This window comes from Corapipo altera, unplaced genomic scaffold (genome assembly GCF_003945725.1).
Source record: "Corapipo altera isolate COAL_440 unplaced genomic scaffold, ASM394572v1 61148, whole genome shotgun sequence".
Lineage (NCBI taxonomy): Eukaryota > Metazoa > Chordata > Aves > Passeriformes > Pipridae > Corapipo > Corapipo altera.
Genome location: NW_020884978.1, coordinates 1,505,093 through 1,526,618, shown reverse-complemented (window position 1 = coordinate 1,526,618; position 21,526 = coordinate 1,505,093). Strand labels below are relative to the sequence as shown.

The window sequence follows — 21,526 nt, the reverse complement described above, 5'->3', positions numbered from 1 at the left end:
GAATAAAATGGCAAGATGAACGTTATCAGTAGCAATGTCTCCACCAACTAGTAAGAAAAAAACAAGCTTTCTTAGGTGTTGTAGGATTTTGGAGAATGCACATTCCAAATTAGTCTGATTGTCAGCCCTTGCTATCAAGTGACCTGGAAGAAGAATGATTTCAAATGGGGTCCTGAGCAACAACAAGACTTTGAACAAATAAAACAGGACATAGTTCATGCTGTAGCCCTTGGGTCAGTCCAGACAGGGTAAGATGTATAAAATGTGCTCTACAGTGCAGCTGGGGAGAATGGTCATATCTGGAGCCTCTGGCAGAAAGCACCAGAGGAGACTCAAGGTCAACCTCTAGGCTTTTGGAGTCAGGGATACAGAGGATATAAAACTCAGTATACTGCAACTGAAAAAGAGATACTGGCAGTTTATGAAGGGGTTCAAGTTGCTTCAGAGGTGATTGGTATTGAAGCCCAGCTCCTACTGGCACCTCAGTTACCCGTGTTGAGTTGGATGTTCAAATGGAGGGTTTCCTCTACGTATCATGCAACTGATGCTACATGGAGTAAGTGGGTCACAGTGATCACATGATGAGCTCAAATAGGAAACCCAGTCATCCAGGAATCTTGGAAGTGATCGTGGACTGGTCAGAAGGCAAAGATTTTGGAATGTCACCAGAGGAGGGTTCGTGATCAAGGGGTGGACTTATGGACACTATCGCACAGGTTATCCATTAATGTGAAATGTACTGCAATTAAGCAGGCTAAGCGGTTAAAGCCTCTGTGCTATGGAGGACAACGGTTGAAATATAAGTATGGGGAGGCCTGACAGACTGACTCTATCACACTCCCCCAAACCCATGATGGAAAGTGCCATGTGCTTTTGATGGTGGAAGCAACCACCGGATGGTTGGAAACATACTCTGTGCCCCATGCCACAGTCCAGAACACTATCCTGGGCCTTGGAAAGCAAGTCTTATGGCAACACGGTACTCCAGAAAGAATTGTGTCAGACAATGGAACCCATTTCCAAAACAACCTCATAGACACTTGGGTCAAAGAACATGGCATTGTGTGGGTGTATCACATTCCCTATCATGCACCAGCCTCTGGGAAAACTGAACAGTGCAACAGATCACTAAAAACTGCGCTGAGAGTAATGGGTGGGGAAACCTTCAAACATTGACATACACATTTGGCAAAGGCCACCTGGTTAGTCAACAGCAGACGATCTGCCAATTGAGTTGGCCCTGCCCAATCAAAACTTTTATGTACTGTAGAAGGGGAAAGAGTTCCTGCAGTGCACATTAAAAACATGTTAGGGAAAACAGTCTGGATTATCCCTGCCTCAGGCACAGGCAAACCCATCTGTGGGATTGCTTTTGCTCAAGGACCTGAGTGCACATGGTGGGTAACGCGAGAGGATGTGTGCCTCAAGGGAATTTGATTTTGGGTAAGAATAGCCTCTGAATTAAATTGCATGATGTTAATTGCTATATTATACACTGCTATACTATATTGCTATATTATTAACACTGTATATTATCACTTCTATGGTGGCTATACAGCCATCATCACAAGTCTCTGCCACTCCAGATTTGGGGATCTGAACCCAGTTCCACTTCGATTGCCACATTAATAAAGAATGAACTTTGATGAAGCTGGACAAGTGCAGTAGTGATGGAATCAGAACTGGCTTCAGCATGTGTGGGGGTTTTAACCACCACAAAAATCCAAAATCCAATTTCCAGGCTTCCCCCAGCCCTTCCCAATTTTACCTCAACACCAAAGAGAAACTTTCAGGCAGATACCTCTATAGGGGGAAGGGAAAGTATATACATTCATTCTATACAAATTAAATACTGTACAAGCTAAAAGCAACGATATATATACAATATTACACACTTCTATCATCCTTCTAAGCCCCTCCCTTAATTCAGCCCAGGAGGAGACCTTCGGCTGATAGGTAAGCAGTCTTTCTCTCATGGGAGTGTTCAGGGAAAAGGGTTTCCTTTGATTCACTCCCCCCCCCAACCTCCAGTTGTTTACTGAAGTCTCTTCTTCCTTACGAAGTCCAAGAAAATAGTTAGAGTCCGTGCTCTCTTGGTTCTGTGCCAATCTCTGCTGAGTGATTCTCTCTCATATATCTCTCTCCCTCGGTTCCGTAGCTGCTGTAGTTCAGTTTAGTTTATCACGTGCACGCGTCCTGGAATTTTCATTCCTCCTCCGAGTCAGTTTTCAGTTGCTCCCAGTCAAACCTCTGTAGGGCACCCGCCGAGCCTCTCTCTGGCCTGTCTCCAATTTCACCTGGTTTTTTCTTCCCTGGCATCAAGCCTCCTTCGGCCTGTCTCCTGGCTCAGCTCCAATGTTGAGCCTTCCCTCCACTCTTACAGTGAGAGGGAAAAAAAACAAAAAACCCTCCGCAGTCTGGCTGGAAAGGGGGGGGAGAGGGCCTGGCTCCTCGCAAGGAGCTTGCCTCTCTCTCCCGCTTACCTCATGGTTGTGAGTCTCTCTCTCTGTCTCACAACACTCCAATGCTGCCTCCAACCCTAGCTTGGCCAGAGCTGTGGGGCGCAGGGCCCCTCTTCCCCGGAGGGGAAAGGGGCCCTGCCACCCCTGGGCCCTCTCACATGCACACACCGACATAGCAGCAGACACAGCAGCAGACAGACTGCCAACTTCCAGTGGTTGTGTATATCTGATTTTTCACAGGAGCGAACAAAACGAGCGGTGATTGGTCCTTCAGAGGAGACTGCCCTGGGACCCAATCACCTCTAGGTTCCCCCCTGACTCCCGGGGAGGGCAATTTCAAACCAAGACAGCATGCAACAATCCAACACCACACATCTGCCCTGAAAGACTGTTATGACAAAAGGTTATGGACTAAATGAACTCAATGGACTTTTATAGGTATGGTCCATAGACTAAGGGAATGATATCTGTGTATATCTATCAAAAGACAAGAAAGGTGATAGGGTATTGGGAACTGTGTGACCTGGCATGATGTAAATGGTATGGAATTAGGGGTGGATACTGTCCTGGTTTTGGCTAAGACAGAGTTAATTTCTTATCAGTAGCTGTCACAGTGCTGTGTTTTGGATTCAGTATGAGAATAACGCTGATAATACACTGATGTTTTGGTTGTTGCTGAGAAGTGCTTACCCTGAGTCAAGGGCTTTTCAGTGTCTCATGCTCTGCCAGTGAGGAGTTGCACAAGAATCTGGGAGAGAGCATGGCCAGCACAGCTGATCCAAACTGCCCAAAGGGATATTCCACACCATAGAACATCACGCCCAGTATATAAACTGGGAGGAGTTGGCCGGGAGGTTGCTAGCTGGGGTTAAACCACTAAAAAAGGTATCCTTTTTTAATCTTTTCTTAATAAAAAAAATAGGTGTGTATCAAAAGTGTTCAAATTCAACTACTGGGGATTTTGTTGGGGTTTTTTTTTTTGTTTTTTAAACTACATGAAAATTGATAGCACAATGTTTCTGCAATGTTTCTACTTGGTAATTACCAAGTGTTTTTTCAGGCATTTAAAGGAAAAACAAGATGTTATTTTACCTGTCACATCAGTAGACAATGTAGACAAGCAAAGCCTGCAAAAACACTTGTTTCAATAGTCATTGTTATTATATGTAGAAGGTTTTCACCTACTCAAAAGCAATGGAAACATTTCAGTTACCTTGAGTGCTAAAAGACTCTTGTTAATTTCCGCACCTTCCAGTCGAGTCTGCCTGTCTGCACTGGAAGTATCTGCTCCTCTTTCATTGCCAGCCAAATCAATCAGAGAAAATTTACCATGCAATTTCCCTTTCCTTCTGAGAATAATCTGAAATACTGCATGGCTTCGAGATGAGTGAGCATTTGCAGATGTCTGGCCAGATGTCCTTTAACAAAACGAAAAAAGGAAGGACATATGAACAGGCAAAGGACCATACATGTTAAACACATTACCCTCAGAACATGAGTTTTTTCAGGGCAGAGTCCTGTTTTTACCCTAATAATTCGATGTGCATAGTATAATTATACCTATTTCTCCAATTCTTCAAACAGAAATGGAAGATTCGTAACATTTTACTACTCTCTTAAAAGCAAGAATAATCAGATCTCCAAAGATTTCAGACTATCAGAGAGTTTATATGCAAAATGTCGCATGTGGTATTTTTATCTAATCAGGCAGTAGTCTATCACAAGACTGATTTTAAAAATAATACAACTGGATCTTAACAAAATCCCAACTTTTATACTTCTGTCACTACATATCAAGGTCTTTTAGAACTGAAGAATCTGGCAGTATTCCAGATTATAAATGATGTGAATTTAAGACAACAAACTGGTTATATAATGCATGCAATTCACATTCTGTAGAAAAATCCGTTATTTCTCTCTAGCTGAGAAACTCTAAACTATCTTAATTCAAAAGATAGGCAGTTTTCTTACTTGCAGCCAATATCATCAAAATACCACTGCATATTAAAAAGCCATCACTATGAAGAGACACAAAAAAAAATCTTGTTCCAATTCTTTAATTTACAGTGAAAAATTGGTGAAAGTTATGGGAGATACCTGCAGCTGTTGCCTATTTCAATAAGCTTAAGAACATCTTCAACACATTTGACTTCCCGTTCCTGTAATCCTACCACCTGGACTTGCTGTTTACCATCTTCTAATACTCTTAATTTTGTCTTCCTGTTCAACAAGTCAAAAACCTTGGGGAGGAGAGGAACAGAACAGTTATAGAGGAGCTTTAAAAGACATTTTTGCTTCAAATCTCATATCAAAATATGCAAAGCATTCCATGCACAATGCTGCTTTAGCAGGGAGGTTGGACCAGATGACCCACTGTGGTCCCTTCCAGTCTGACAGATTCTGTGATTGAAAGAGAAGTGTAAAGAATTATTTGAAATAAAGCTTTCAGTACAAGAAGGAAAAAAATCTTTTATGTGACAAGCTCACAATCTGTTTTGTGTAAAAGAAATTCCACCTTCCTCAGAAAAAGATCAGGTACTTACCTTACCACTATAGATCTCAAAAAACGTTGCATATACTTGAAGTTCTAACTTCTTATAGTTTGGTTTCTTTAGCATTAAAAAGACATCTCTAGCTGTGAATATATTTACAAAAAAAAGAAGAAATGTAGTTATGTATTTTCATTTAGTGAAGACTTATTAATGCATAGCAGTCTATTTTATAGCATCTCGTATTTTGCAACTGTAATAGTCAATCAAGTCAATCAAATAAAAAACACTGCAGTTTAAACTGCCACATTGCATTGGAAGATGCGGAAGACTCCAAAATTGTAAACTCAATCATCATTTATATTTTTTATATTTTTGAAGTTATCTATATATATTTACCTTACTGTGTAAAATCTGCACACCTAGGAACTATTTTTTATGTTACCAAAGTTCCACTGTAATGCAAAATATGTAGACCTTTATGTTTGTACAACAGGAAGTAGAAATGTATTGACCTCGACTACTGTTATAGTTTCTTTTTTTTTTTTTTGTGAATTTCCCACACCAACAGTCTGCTAGGATAAGATGAACCGTAGTTTTCTAGCTCGGAGTCTAATTGCCCCCCATTGAAAAGCTAACGACTTTTCTCAGCAAAAAGCGGGACTCTTTTGTTTTCCTCTGCCTCTGCCTGAGGCAGTAGGGGAAGGTAGCAGCAGTAGCCAGAGGGAAAGGGGTGGGGTGGGGGGGGGGGGGGTAAGGGAAAAGGGGCTGGCAATTTTTGGCTGGGCGTTTTTGGCTTGCGTTTTGGGGGGGGAGTCACGTGGTGTGGGCTGGAGTGGTTCGGTCTGGTTTTTGGATCGCCAGAGCCAGCCTTCGATAGCGTGAGTCCACAGAAGCCCATGAGGGGAGCAACCACCCTTCCCCCTTCTCCCTTCCCGTGCCGGCGGCGGCCCGTGCCCTCCGGGAGGTCGACCCAGCTGCCTCCCGCGCGCCGATGCCCGTGGGAGCGGCAGCCACCAGAGCCCGACAGCGCCCCCTGCCGGCCGCCAGTAAGTAAATGCAGCCTTCGCTTCTCCCGAGGCACAACAGCTCCCCTTGCCGGGTGAAAGGGAGTCACTGCAGCTCCAGCATTTCACCAGAGGCCAACAGTGCCCCCTGGTGACAGTGAGTGAGGCACTGCAGCCCCTGCCTCCCAAGGCACACCAGTGCCCCCTGCTGGGTGTGGTTATAACTGCGCCAAAAGGCACAAATACTTAATTGTTTTCAGTGAAAGTTTCAGTTACGGTATTGTTGCTTGTTCTGTTTTGTTATATATATATTTAGTAAAGAGCTGTTATTTCCTTTTCCACACTTTTTCACCTGAAGTCTCTTAATTTCAAAATTATAATAACTTAGAGGGAGGAGTTTGTTTTTTTCCTATTCCATCCTTGGCAGACATTTTTGTCTTGTTAAACTAAGACAACTAATTTTCAAAAAGCCACAAGAAGTATAAAGTCTCACCTGCAAGTGCATATATTCCTTTAGAACAATCTTGGTTTTTTCCTGAAAAGTCACCACCCATAGTCTAAATTAAAAAACCAAAAAAGACCAAAAATACACTATAAAGATCATAGAACTGTAACTTACATATTTGTTACTTATTAGAATTAGAATTAGAAGTGTATCATACATAAAAAGAAGTGTATTGCTGATATGTAGAAGAAATACTTACATGGGTTTTTCCACTGCCTGTTTGTCCATATGCAAAACAAGTGGCCATTCCCCTTTCAAATATGGTCTCTACTAATGGTCGAGCTGTAAACCTTAAATGCAAAAAACAACAGTACTTAAGAAATTTAATTACTTTAAAATCCCACACTACCACAAGGGCACTATAAATTTTAATGCCAGAAGTGACAAAACTGGTTCTGTACTTTGAGAGACCAAAGGACATCACATTAATTCCTGAACTAAAGAGGCTACCAGCTCTAAGGCATTCAAATATCCTAGACAATTAAAGAAAAGCTACAAGGTGTTTCCCATTTATTTTACAAAAACATTATCTTCCTTCAAACCCTCAGAAAAAAAATTTCTTGTTTTAGTGATGCAACATGGCACAACTTATTACATGGAGTTTGGAACTCCCTAAAAAAGGCACCATTATAAGATACAGAAGTAGGACAGTGCAGCCGATAAATACTTACATTTTGCCAATACAAAAATTCCACTATAGTTTTTTTCCCTAAATCAGCTTCCAAGATTAAGTTTAGATGACAGATGGCCAAAAAAACATTGCACGTGTTTAAATATTTTGAGAACATAGTTATGCTGAGAGAAGGCTCAATAAAACTTGTACCCAAGCTCATCAGAATGGAAAAATCCAGTTATACCTTATTTATTATTTGATGTGTCAAAAATATTTTCCAAAGTATAATTTTTCTATTTTAGAGAATTAATTTTTACTTAAATAAATATAGCTATTGCTCCTACTTCAGCTACTTATCACCATTACTTCATTAAAACCTCCAAAAGCAAAGAGTAACTTTATGAAGGGTTACCTCCACCAGGTAATGGAGCTAAGAGTCTGTCTTTCTAAACTTTTTCCAGGTGTTTACAAATAAAGTATGTTTAGTGACAAAGACAAGAATGATTGTTTACAGAAACGCTGAGGTGTTACAACATCCTTTCATTCCACTTTGGAACAAACACAACATTACTTATGAAAATAATATGGGCCATTCAGCAACCAAGGGTTATGCAAAAATCTAACTGAATCATCAGTTTTCATCAAAAATGTACCAGATGATTCCTGATCAGCCTTAGACTTGTTTGCATCCTCCAATTATATACCTCTTTTGTCCTCAAGAGGATATTCCCAATCAATTTCAGGAAACCTATCCACCTAAGAAGGACATTCCATTATCTCTGTTTAACTGAGTTTGAAATTATTTATTTTGATGATTTATAAAAAATTGACTTTATTATACGTATTTTAAAATAAGGCAAACTACAAACATATCTAGAAAAGTTATTGTAAAGCATTATACAACTCCAAATGGTACCACGCCAAAACAGTCCAACTTTCCTTCTAGTAGAACCTTTATTTGCAATCTTGATCATTCAGAAATATAAACTCTGATTCTCCTTTAAAATTCAAAAGGCATTTCAGTTTTTTAATACTAAAGAAAACTTCAACTCAGTGTTGTGCCTCAAGGATTCAAAAATACTTAAAATACAGCTTAAGTAAAATAATAATAAAAAATAAGAGTAGTACATTTCTTGAGAACATTTTTCAGTATAGAAATATAATGAGCAATTTTAGCATACTGAAGAAAACTGAAGTAACTTGTCATACTTTTTTTTTCCCCTGCTGTGACCCTGATAGTTCTGGTTAGAGCAGGCAATGATACCTATTTTCCTCTTAATTGTGTTATTACAGGAGGCCTTGAAGCAGATTTTCCTTCATGTAATAATCATTATTCTGCCATGAGGGAGAAGAAAAAAGCCTGTACTGCTACACAGACTAGAGATTTATTGTTTCAGTATGAATACAAACATCTTTCAATATTTTCCCATATTACTATTAATTTATTATGCAACTAATAAAAATTTTGCAGAAGAAACAGCACAAAAACATAATAACATTGTATGTCAAAAACAACCCTCACATTTAAACACTATGCTCACAAAGACAAATAACATGAAGGGGAGAGATTACAAGAACCGGTTGTTAAGCAGGAGGAAAACTGTTGCGAGAGGCTGTAAGAAAAAGGCTAGACAGAAAAGCAAAACTCCTCAAGACGAAGGACATGGGGTGGAGACCCCTTTGAGCCCTTCCAAGAAATGTCTCAAACACTCTCTCTCTCTCACCTCCAGTGTTGTTTGACTGCATCTCTAGCCAAGTATTTTTTGAATCTGAGTCACTTCCCCCCCCTCTTGTGTTGGAAAGTCCTAAGGGATACTGACTCTCTACCCAATAAGTGATCAGGGAGAGCCAGGAAGTGACCTCTCAGCTATGTCAGAAGAGGTTCGAGCAGTGCCAAGACAACAGCTGCCTAAAAAGACCAGAGTTCAACTGCTACCCTATTTGAAGATGTTATCTCCCTGTGACAGAGGCACATTTCACCAGCTAGATCACTCTCTCAGCTCTTTACTATCAAGAAAGAAAAGATGCTACCAGTAGACAATCATTAGAGACAGAAATTTCCAAGGGCACAGCTTTGCTGTTTAGAAGTTTTTTCATTGGTGTAAACTGACAGACTAAGAAGTTTTTACTTTTGCTACACTTCTCCTCTTATTTCTATCAAGTATAAGACACCAGTTTTGATTTTCAAGGCCTTTTAATAATTCTCTTGTCCACCAACAGGATGTTAGCATCTAACATCAGTCAGGATATGATGCCAACTTTCACTTCCTAATTGTTGGATTAAAAACGAGAATTAAGATAATTCTCTGTCCCTACTCCTTAAGGCTATAGGAAGCACTTTCTAAGCATAAGGGAAATTATCTTAATCAAATTCCTTTCTAATATCAATATTCCTTGCAAAAATATTTACAATATTTAGACTGTGTACCAAGATTACGACCTGTCATGGTGTCTAACCTTGCCTTCTACTGCATCTAATCCATTTAGCAACTTATACAAGGTAAACGACTACTTCTAAACAAGTTTTTTAAAATACTGTGTGCATTATTCTGTTCTAACTGTGGGAGTGAAACAGAAGAATAAAGGAGAAAATGGAGATCCAAATACCTTGGGGTCTCTCCATACTCTTTCCCCACCCTCTCCTGATTTGTTTGCCTCCTGAGGAGGCAATACACACTAGACCCTGGAAAAGTCTTGGAGAACTGAGACCAGGATTCAGGATAAACAGAGTTAAACCAAAAGTGAACAGGCAAAAGAATGGAGTTAGCAATATGCATATCTGATAACACACAGAATATAAGTCCATGACCAAGGTAAGCCCACAGCTATTGACATTGGAGATATATGAGAAAAAAGATTCACCAAAGAAACCACATACACATACCTGTAAACCATTTCATTAGGAGCCGTGTCATCAAAGGCATAATCAAAACGAAAAGTTTGGTTTTCTAGGTACCTTGTTAAATCCACTTTTTGTTTTGGTTCATGTACCATCACAACATCTTTATTAGGAATCGTTATTACATCAAGGTCTTTCATTAAAGTTTCTAAAAAATAAATGAAATACATATATTTAAGTAGCAACACATCACTATTTTTTACATATTTTCATTGTTTACACTCTTATAATGTCTCAGATAACACAGCTCCTGCAAGTAACAACACTGCAATGGACTTGGGCTTCTGATACCTAGATAGTAATCTACTAAGTAAGAAATTTCATTTTTGAAGTCGTCATCCTATCTTACCAAGTGCTAGAAGGTAAAGAAAGGTTGTACAAAGTCGACTAGAAAAGCTAAGATCATTAATGATAGCACTATCATTATAACTTCATTTTAAAATTATCTTTTTATTTTTCGTAAATCCTTAAAGTTATAGTCATATGTTCATAGCTTTCAAAAAGAAAAAAACTGTTTTCATTCTACACAGACATTTTCATTTGTGTATTCCTCCTGGAATCTCAAGTATACATCTTTAATATAGAATTTCTCTAAAGGAAAATCTTTTCTTTAAATTATTTGTAAGGAGAAAAAGCTGAACGTGTTAATGATGCTTCCTATCACTAGGAATGAACAAAAGCCATCTAGACGTGATTTCAATAGTGAGTCCCCAGGTTATAATTACTACACAGCACTACAATTTATTGCTAGTTGTTGTATGAGATATGACTCAGCAAAACAGAGAACCCAGTGATCCATGATATGCACAAAAATAAAGATTCTTTCTGTGTACAGTCAGAATGACTAATGTGTCCTACTTCCTGAAAAGTCAATCCACAGAATGATTGGTGCTGAGAACACCTAAAGACTTTGGTGATAATTCTGTGTTTGTGAGACTGACAGAAATTGATTTGTACACTTGATTTCTATTAAATTATTTTAACATCTTACGGTATTTTAAAATACAGAACATGAAAGGGGAAAGATAATATTATTGGTGTGCTGTTATTGTAATAATAAAGGAAAAACTATATTTTTTCTTTTCAAGGTATTACAGACTAATATCTTTGATTTCTTTATACTTTATATAATTTTATATAATTTTAAAATGTGACAAAAGAAATATTGTTTCTTATGAACTTTCAAAATTAAAGTGAATGTTCTCAGAATACTGCATTATGTGGGTACAAGATTATCTCTATGGTTCCTCGGCAGCATAGATTATTTCATTAATACCTTTTATTATAACCTATTCCTAAAAATGCAAAATAACTTTAGTGCCAACCTCATTTTTACTTAGGCACTCATCTTCCTATCAGCGCTTCAGAACTACTTTTTAAGAGCCCCAAACCACTAATACCCAAGATATACAACTTGCACAGAATCAAGTCCCACTTCTGAATCCTAATTTATGCCTCATGACAACTTGCTATCAATTACTGTATTTTCACTTTCTCCACCTTCAGTGCAGGTTGAAGGCAATGTTCCCCCCATATGTATCACATCTCTGAGTCATATTTTATTAAAGATAACCTCCAATGCTAAAACAGAAATTGAACTGTTTCCAGACTTGTATATTGAATGCCCTTATTACATAGGTTGTGAAAAATAGTTTCAATCAATCAATTTTTGCAATTATGCATTCCTTTCAGATCAATAAAAGAAAAAATACATGGAATAAGAAAACAGCAAAAGTAAAAATAAACAAAAAGGGTAGGGGAAGCAGTAATCTGTAGGGGAAAAAATAAGACAGAAGAAAACTAACTATATACTGACATCAACATATGTTTTCCCTTTCCCTTTTCTATACAATTCTCCCATGTTCCTCTGGATATCCTCCAGATAATCCTCAATGTGTAGTTGACAGTACAAAAATAATAAATTCATCCCATGTTGTTTCAAAGTTCTTTGAGTCCTTAAGTTAAAAAAAAATAACAAAGAGAAGGAAAGAAATGTCTTTCAAAATGAAAATCAGCTTACTTTAGTGCTGGATTCAGACAGGATGCAATCCAGAAGCATTTGCAGTTCTTAATTTCCCATGAAAGTAAAGAACTTCATAGAAAGATTGGGATTTAGCTGGAGTTGAAAAACTAAATGTTTTTTTTTGGGAGGGATACAGACTCCAGTCTGATCAGCAGGCAGTAAGAAAAAAAGTAGTAATGCTGATCATACTAGAAAAGAAGTCACTAGGGAGTGATTCCAGTACCTAAAAATAATTGTTTAGTGCCATTCCATATGCCCTAAGGTATCCTGCCCAGCCCCAAGCAACAACTCCAGGAGATACAAGTCTCCAGTTTGTCTATAACCTGCTAATCCTGCAAGGATGTCTTGGACACCCTTGAACACCTGTCGTGGTTTGAGCTCCCCAAAAATCCAATTTTCAAGCCTCCCACAATTTCTTTCAGTGTGAGAGGGGTTTTCAGACATAACACATCTACTAGCATGGGGAAATTATATCAAAATTTATTACTAACACAATAAATATTATAATACCTTTATATACAACAATTCTAACTATCTCTCCTATGGTAAAGTAATATATTTACATAGATCAAATCCCTCCTTTCCCTCCAATAAAAGTTCAGAAGGAAAGAAGAAGAAATCTTTCAGGGCAGCACAATCTCTTCCAAGCAGCAGATTCACTTTGTCGTAGCTGGAAAATCTCTCTCTCTCTCTTCGTTTTTTCTCTCATGCCCCTGCAACCCTTCGGCTCCAACCAAAGGTTGCTTCCGTGGGCTGCAAAGCAGGGATAAAACTCGCCTTACCACGGTCATATCACAGGGTGCAAGGCATCCCATGAAAGTTCCTTCCTTGGGGGGTTAAGTTCCCCCCGAGTCATAACGTTTAGGGGCTCTCAGTTCAGTTTTTGCCCCAAGTGTTCTAACAGAACTCCTTTGCTCTGTCTCTGCTGCAAACGTGGCAGGGGAGGGTCACTTCCCCTGCATTCTGTCCTGGTCCAGCTCACAGGACGTCTCCCAAGTTCTCAGCTCTTCTTTCTCTCTCTAGTTGCTGCTGCATTTTGGAACTCACTTCAAATGGAAGTCCACCCCTCTTTCCAAAAGAGGGTCTCTAAAGGGGTTTTGGGGATATTTAATTCAGTCTTACCCCAAAACAGTCTCTACTGAGTTTTCTCTGCTCTGTTGCCAGTTCTCCCTCCTGCAGGACATCTCTGCATCTCTCAGCCTGGCTCCGTGCCATCTCACTGCTTGCTGGCTATCTTTTTGGCTTTCAGCCACAGCTCTCCACTCAGCACTGCCTCTGCCACCGCTCCAGCATCTTTCTGCTGCCCACTCACAGTGGAGAAAACTCCCCCCAGCCTTTGGCTATGGCACCTGGTCCAGTTTTAATACTGTTCCGGGTCCCTCGCAGCCCGGTCGGGGGCTGGGGGCCTTGGCCCCCAGGGGGGCTCACTGGCCCCTCTCTCAAACACGTGGCATCTCAAGCCATGGTTACCTCTCTTCCAGCTACGTAATCAGGTCTCCTTTTCTGGTCTGTTGTAATATGTTAATTTCACAGGGGCGAATTGTAACTTCTGATTGGCTCTACACCAAGAACACCACCCCCCGGGGTTAACCACTTTCCAACTCCAGGGGAAAACCCTTTTTAACCCACGACAACACCTTAAATGTCAGAAGACACCAACATTCAAGCACCTGAATTGTACCCTTGATGTTTGATTCAAGACTTGAAAGTACAAATATACAGGTATAAAAAAAGTGTAGAAAAATTTTCATTGAGTAGCTCACTGATCAGGTGATCACTTAAAAAATAGTTTAAAAAAATGGTGATCCTAACACAATATAAGAATACTGAAGAAATTACAGTAGAATTAATTCACAGATCAACTAAATACATCCCAGATGACCTTGGGAAAAAATTACACTACATAAAATGGTGACAGTTAAACTACTTTTCTCCCCATCTTTATTCAGGTTATGATAAGTTTATGAATTTTCTGGGTGCTTCACACATATTGTCTAGTATAAGTGTTTCATCTTTGATCAGTATTTCTAGATCTCTTTAATACAAATAATATTACTATCAGAAGCAGTTTTTCAGAGAAAAAAAATCTGCAAAATCTTAAATGGCCATACCTTTTTTATTGAGTGGTCGTTTTCGTACACAAACACATATCTTGTGCTCATCAATCTACAAAGGAAACAATCTTTCAGTGAACTATATCCCCATTCCAGTTATAGAATATTTTACTTCTATTCTTGAATAATAATATCATTTAAACAAAGAGAAATTTACAAGACAGTGAGTCATCTGAATGTGTAAAAGCCCCTTGCATCTGCACAATAACCTAGAACCCAAAAGGGAGAACCCAAACTAAAACACAAAGCCAAAATGCATAGGCAGTGGAGGCAGTGAAACATATCCTGGGGAGATTATAGGGATATGGTTTGGGAGTGCAGGGAGGAGATCAGGAAAGTCAAGATGCAGTTGTAGCTGAACTTGGTTAAGGACATGAAAAATAACAATAAAGGTTTCTACAGGCACATGGGATAAGAAAGAAAGATAAAAGAAACCGTACACCCACCCCCTCACCCCCACCCCCCAATGAGCAAAATGGGAGACCTGGTTACTCGGGCCATGGAGAAAGTTGAGGTACTCAATGAGTTTTTTGCCTTGGTCTTAACTGGCAAGTGCTCCAGTCACACTGCCCAACTCACAGAATCCAAAGGCAGGGGCTGAGAAAATGAAGTACCACCCACCAAAGGAGAAGATCAGGTTTGAAACCAACTAAGGAACCTGAAGGAGCACAATTCCCTGAAACCTGACAAGATACATCCATGGGTCCCGAAAGAACTGGTTGAGGAAGTGGCTAAGTCACTATCCATCATATTTGAAAAGTCATGGCAGTCTGGTGAAGTTCTCGTGACTGAAAAAGGGGAAACATAATCCTGATTTTTAAAAAGGGAAATAAGGAAGACGCAGGGAACTACAGGCCTGTCAGACTCACCTCAGTGCCTGGCAAGATCATGGAGCAGATCCTCCTGGAAACTAAGCTAAGGTACATGGAAAATAAGGAGGTGATTGGTGACAGCCAACATGGCTTCACTAAGAGCAAATCACAGAATCACAGAATAGTTAGGGTTGGAAGGGACCTCTGGAGATCACCCAGTCCAACCCCCCTGCCAAGGCAGGTTTACCTAGAGCAGGTGACACAAGAATGTGTCCAGGTGGGTTTTGAATGTCTCCAAAGAGACTCCATGACCTCCCTGGGCAGCCTGTTCCAGTGCTCTGCCAACCTCAACATAAAGAAGTTCTTCCTCATGTTGAGGTGAAACTTCTTGTGTTTTAGTTTATGGTCATTGCTCCTTGTCCTGTTGCTGGGCACCACTGAAAAGAGTCTGGCACCATCCTCTTGGCACCTGCCTTTGAGATATTTATATGCATTAATTAGATCTCCTCTCAGTCTTCTCTAGACTAAACAGGTCCAGTTCCCACAGTTCTCTCCTCATGAGAGGTGCTCCAGACCCCTAATCATCTTTGTGGCCCTCCACTGGACCCTGTGCCTGACAAACTTGGTGGCCTTCTACAACAGGGTTACAGCATCGGTGGATGAGGGAAGAGTGACTGATGTCATCTACCTGGAATTGTGAAAAGCATTTGACACTGTCCCGTGTGACATCCTGGTCTCTAAACTGGAGAGACATGGATTTGATGGATGGACCACTTGGTGGATAAGGGATTGGCTGGATGGCCTCACTCAAAGAGTTGTAGTCGATGGCTTGATGTCCAAGTAGAGACCAGTGAGGAGTGGCGTTCCTCAGGTGTAGTGGATTTCTATGGTTGGGTTTCGGTAGCGGGGGGGCTACATCAGGGGTTGGTACTGGGACCAGGACTGTTTAACATCTTTATCGGTGATATGGACAGTGGGATCAACTGCACCCTCAGCAAGGTTGCAGATGATACCAAGCTGTGTGGTGTGGTAGACATGCTGGAGGAAAGGGATGCCATTCAGAGGGACCTTGACAGGCTTCAGAGTTGGGCCCGTGTGAAGTTTGTGAAGTTCAACAAGGTCAAGTGCAAGGTCCTGCACCTGGGTCAGGGCAATCTCAAATATGGATACAGGCTGGACAATGAGTAGGTTGAAAGCAGCCCTGCCAAGAAGGACTTGGAGGTATTGGCGAATGAGAAACTGAATATGAGCTGGCAGTGTGTGCTCACAGCCCAGAAAGTGAATCATATCCTGGACTGCATCAAAAGTGTGACCAGCAGGTCGAGAGAGGTGATTCTCCCCCTCTACTCCGCTCTTGTGAGACCCCACCTGGAGTACTGCATCCAGCTCTGGGGCTTCCAGCATAAGAAGGATGTGGACCTGTTGGAGCAGGTCCAGAGGAGGCCATGAAGATGCTCAGAGGGCTGGAGCACATCTGCTATGGAGTCAGGCTGAAAGAGTTGGGACTGTTCAGCCTGGAGAAGAGAAGGCTCTGGGGAGACCTTATAGCAACCTTCCAGTACCTAAAGGGGGCCTACAGGAAAGATGGGGAGGGATTTTTTTATCAGGGAGTGCAGTGATGAGAGGGAACGGTTTTAAACTAAAAGAGGAGAGATTTAGATTAGATGTTAGGAAGAAATTCTTTACTGTGAGGGTGGTGAGGTACAGGTTTCCCAGAGAAATTGAGGATACTCCCTCTGTGGAAGTGTTCAAGGCAAGGTACATACATTGAAAAAATTGGAAACAGAGATTAAAATTCAGAAGGATAAAAAATTTCCACATCACTCAGGAACTTACAGGATCTGCAGTTGTCAGTGGTCTATAATCCAAACTTCCCCTGAAATCTCTTATCATACACATAATTTCATAATTTGGGTTTGTAGCGTCAACATCCTAGGGAAATAAGCAACAGAAATTCTAATATACTTTTTTTCCTGAAATGAACAAATTTCAATAACTTCTAAATGTACTTGAAAAAAAATCCACATTAACTGAAATGTTAATTTTTCTCCAAAACACCAAAAAAGTCTCAACTGCAAGTTTAATGCCTTTTTCCATTCTGATGTAGCTAATTTACTGATCATAAAGCAAAACAATTATATGCTTTCTATTTAATATTTTTGGTTGGCATGTATTAGAAAATAGTTTTGGATTGGGGACTCAAAATTCTACTAAAGAAAGAAGTGACTACTGGTTTTGCAAAAATCTTCACATTAAAGAAACACAGCTGAACAATTGCACAACAGATAGCATATACAGTCAACACTTCTTAATCTGAGATACGGTGGTCCAACAGACAAATGGATACTCTCTATTATACAGGTACAAAACACACTGCAGAATAAAGTGCAGGTGCCCCAACCACTCCAAACACAATCCTGCTGTATCCAAGTTGGTTAAAGGAGGTTGATCCTACTTGCTGGTCCTCACTTAACTCCTGTAGTTACTTGGATGCATTGGAAACTGTTCTAACACTCCTAGACCCCCCAAAAAAGCAGAATCAATCCAAATGATACACAGTAGGCTACATCCAGGCACACGAGATCTCCTGTCCCTAAACTTGGAACCATGAGTATCTGAGTGAATGGGCATATAAAAGGCCAAGCTCAGAGCCCCTCTAAACCTTGCAAAGCCTGAGCTACTGAGCCTGTTGTGGGCTGTGCTGGTTCACTGCATAATCATTCAAATGTCCTTCCTGTGAGTTCTCCCTGCAACTATCAGTTTTTACCCCATTTCAGGACATGCTGCTGATGCAATGCATAGCCAGCTCTGGTGCTCAGACCTTATTAAACTTTGCATGGTTTCCCACAAATGAGATAAATCTCCTTCTGGATCACATCTGACTGTGGAAATAGCATAGGCACTTTCAGAAAGCACTGCATTGGGGTTAATAAGCTGAAATGGAGCCAGCTCATGTCTCTACAGTTGTAACACAGATGATCCACACTTCAGACAAAACTGTACCCTAGTAATCAGAAGTCGACTGTAACTTTAGGTTGTTGACCCTGACTACAGTGAACTAAAAACTACTTATAGTAACTCCATAATAAATGTATTCCTGCTGAAACATTTCCTTCTAACATTCAGAAAGGGGTACTACTTATTATGGAAAAGGTATTTGCCTAATATTCTTCAAACTCTGTTTAGAGGTCTTGCCCACCAGAAGCCAGTGCTTGGTTAATTATCGATGCATTTCACAACAACAACAGAATACACAAAACAACACAAAGCATAGATACATACAAGTCACCAAGAAAAACAGAACTTTTTCATGCAGAAATTTAAGGTTTGAATGAAAAGGGAGTTGTCACGGAAGTGATAAAAAGAAAATTTGAGGTGTAGTACTGTAGCAGTTCATATTACAGGAAGAATGCAGCAAAGCGTTCTGGAACCTGTAGTCTTTGGTACTCTATCACACATGCCCAGTGGAGTGCTTTAATGTCATTGGTTAAGAGGTCACATGTTACGATTTGAACACTGTATTTAAACTGTTGTTCTTGGTAATAAAGCTAATTCAGTTATAGCACAAATGTGTGCAAGCTGGGTTTGTGCCAAACAGGTGTCACATAGTACCACATCAAAGAATTTTAACATATGAAACAAATTATTTGCTCCAATTATTTGCTCCTCACACATAAAGCCAGAGTAATGCTTTGCATTTGTTTAAGTGGATGGAAATTAGTGACCAGGAATTCAAAATAAGTGAATTTAGGTCAACTTAGAAAAATCATTAAACCATGAAGTAAATTGCCTGAATTTACTTGGTGGTGGTATTTCTCATATCCTTAGCAGATTGGCAGTTGTATGGGGTTTGCGTGGCAAGGTTTTGGGTAGAGCGGGGGCTACAGAGATGGCTTCTGTGAGAAGCTGCTAGAAGCTTCCCCTATGTCCAATAGAGCCAATGCCAGCCAGCTCCACGATGGACCTGCCACTGGCCAAGACTGAACCCATCAGCGATGGCAGTAACGCCTCTGTGATAACGTATTTAAAAAGGGAAAAAAAATTATTGTGTGGAAGTACTCGCAGACAGAGAAGAGAGGAGTGAGAATATGTGAGAGGAACAACTCTGCAGATACCAAGGTCAGTGAAGAAGGAGGGGCAGGAGGTGCTCCAGGCGCTGGAGCAGAGATTCCCCTGCAGCCCATGGTGCAGCCCATGGTGAGGCAGGCTGTCCCCCTGCAGCCCACGGAGGACCCCCATGCCGGAGAAGGTGGATGCCCAAAGGACACTATGACCCTGTTGTGGGAAGCCCATGCTGGAGCCGGCCTCTGGCAGGACCTGTGGCCCCATGGAGAGAGAAGCCCACGCTGGAGCAAGTTTGCTGGCAGGATTTGTGACCCTGTGGGAAATCCATGTTGGAGCAGTCTGTTCCTGAAGGACTGCACCTTGTGGAAAAGTACCCATGCTGGAGCAGTTTGAGAAGGACTGTAGCCTGTGGGAAGGACTTAGGTTGGAGAAGTCCATGGAGGACTGTCTCCCATGGGAGGGACCCCACACTGGAGCAGGGGAATGAGTCCTGTCCCTGAGGAGGAAGCAGCACCAGAAACGTGATGAACTGACCGTAACCCCCAATTCCTGTCTCCCTGTGCCACTGGGGGGAGGAGGTAGAGAATCAGGAATAAAGTTGAGCCTGGGAAGGAGGGAGGGGTGGGGGGAAGGTGTTTGTAAGATTTGTTTTACTTCTCATTATCCTACTCTAATTTCAATGGTAATAAATTCAATTAATTTCCCCAAGTCAAGTCTGTTTTGCCTGTGACAGTAATCAGTGAGTGATCTCTCCCTGCCCTTATCTCAACCCACAAGCCTTTCATTATATTTTCTCTCTCCTCTCCAGCTGAGGAGGGGAGTGATAGAGCAGCTTTGGTGGGCACCTGGCATCCAGTAGATCCACCCCTGTAGTATCTCTTTAGAGAGACTAACACATACACACACAGGCATGCCAACAAGATTACGCTACTAGTTTTGCTAAAGCTTTTACACTTCTATGACAGGAAGTCATTTAATATTAGTAGATTTTTCTCAAAGGATTAACAACTTCATTTCTTTCCCACAAGTTTATAAAAACTAACTGGCAAACCGCGTTATGCAGAGCTAATTTATAAATGCATAGACAGGTATAAAGGAAAAAGAAAAAAATCACTGTTCAAACTTGAGTCTCAAATAGATGTCCTATAAGACATCAATGATCATAAAGAACAATTTATCATAATGCTGTAATTAACCCCATGCACCACTGCAGACTTGGGGAAGATGTGAAGGTTGGGGGCAGCCTTGGCTGTAGTGAGATCCATGAGATCGTGGAGTTAAGTATTGGGCAAGGAGGAAGCAGGACAGCAATTAAGATTACAACCATGGACTTCAGGAGAGCTAACTTTAGCCTCTTCAGGGATCTTCTTGGAAGAATCCCATGGGAAGAAGCCCCTAAGGGAAGAGGGGGTCCAAGAGACTTGGCTGATATTCAAGGATCACTTCCTCCAGGCTCAAGAACGATGCATCCCAATAAGAAATAAATTGGGCCAAGGGTGCAAGAGACCTGCATGGATGAACAATGAACTCCTGTCATTACTCAAGCACAAGCAGGAAATACACTAGAGGTGGAAGCAGGGTCAGGCCACTTGGAATGAATAGAGAGAGGTGGTCAGAGTAAGTAGAAATTAGACAAGGAAGGCCAAGGCCCATCTGGAATTAAATCTGGCCAAGGATGTCAAGGACTACAAGAAGGGCTGCTTCAAGTACATCAATAACAAAAGGAAAACAAAGGATAATGTGGGCCCAATACTTGGAGAGGGGACCCTGGTAACAGAGGATGCAGAGAAGGCAGAGCTACTGAATGCCTTTGTTGCATTGGTCTTCACCGACAAGACCAGTTCTCAGGGATCTCTGACCCAGGAGACCAGGAAAAAGGAATGTTGGAATGAAGACTTTCCTTTAGTCAAGGAGAATTGGGTAAGAGAACACCTAAACAAACTTGACATTCACAAGTCCATGGGCCCTGATGGGATGCATCCACGCATCCTGAAAGAGTTGGCAGACACCATAGCAAGGCCACTCACAATGATCTTTGAAAGGTCGTGGTGATCAGGACAGGTGCCTGAGGACTGGAAGACAGCAAATGTAACCCCATTCTTCAAAAAGGGCAAGAAGGACCCAGGGAACTACTGACCAGTAAGCCTTACCTCAATCCCTGGAAAGGTGATGGAGGACATCCTTTTGGAGGCCATCTCTATCCACATGGAGAACAAGAAGGTGATAAGGAGTAGTCAACATGGATTCACTAAAGGTAAGTCATGTTTGACCAACCTGATAGCCTTCTATGATGAGACAACTACCTGGATGGATGGAGAGCAGTGGCTATTGTCTACCTGGACTTCAGCAAGACTTTTGACACTGTCTCTTACAATATCCTCATCGATAAACTCAGGAAGTGTGGACTGGATGAGTGGATGGTGAAGTGGATTGAGAACTGGCTGAACAGCAGATCCCAGAGGGTCATAATCAGTGGCACAGGGTCTAGTTGTAGGCCTGTCACTGGTGGTGTCCCCCAAGGTTCAATAGTGGGCCCA

The 21,526-nt window shown here is 41.1% G+C and overlaps 1 protein-coding gene across 3 annotated transcripts in view; it reads right to left on the bottom strand.

Annotated features, from left to right (window-relative positions):
• Positions 1 to 21,526, bottom strand: part of LOC113957782 (kinesin-like protein KIF2A) — a 79,083-nt gene that overhangs the window by 24,368 nt on the left and 33,189 nt on the right. For all 3 annotated transcript variants that reach the window (XM_027665554.1, XM_027665555.1, XM_027665556.1), the window contains exons 7-14: positions 16,761 to 16,856; positions 14,110 to 14,164; positions 9,961 to 10,123; positions 6,663 to 6,753; positions 6,452 to 6,515; positions 5,006 to 5,097; positions 4,560 to 4,702; positions 3,676 to 3,880 (exon numbers count right to left, since the gene is read on the bottom strand). In XM_027665554.1, the coding sequence (XP_027521355.1) occupies positions 3,676 to 3,880; positions 4,560 to 4,702; positions 5,006 to 5,097; positions 6,452 to 6,515; positions 6,663 to 6,753; positions 9,961 to 10,123; positions 14,110 to 14,164; positions 16,761 to 16,856 (909 nt within the window). The remainder of the gene's footprint in view (positions 1 to 3,675; positions 3,881 to 4,559; positions 4,703 to 5,005; positions 5,098 to 6,451; positions 6,516 to 6,662; positions 6,754 to 9,960; positions 10,124 to 14,109; positions 14,165 to 16,760; positions 16,857 to 21,526) is intronic.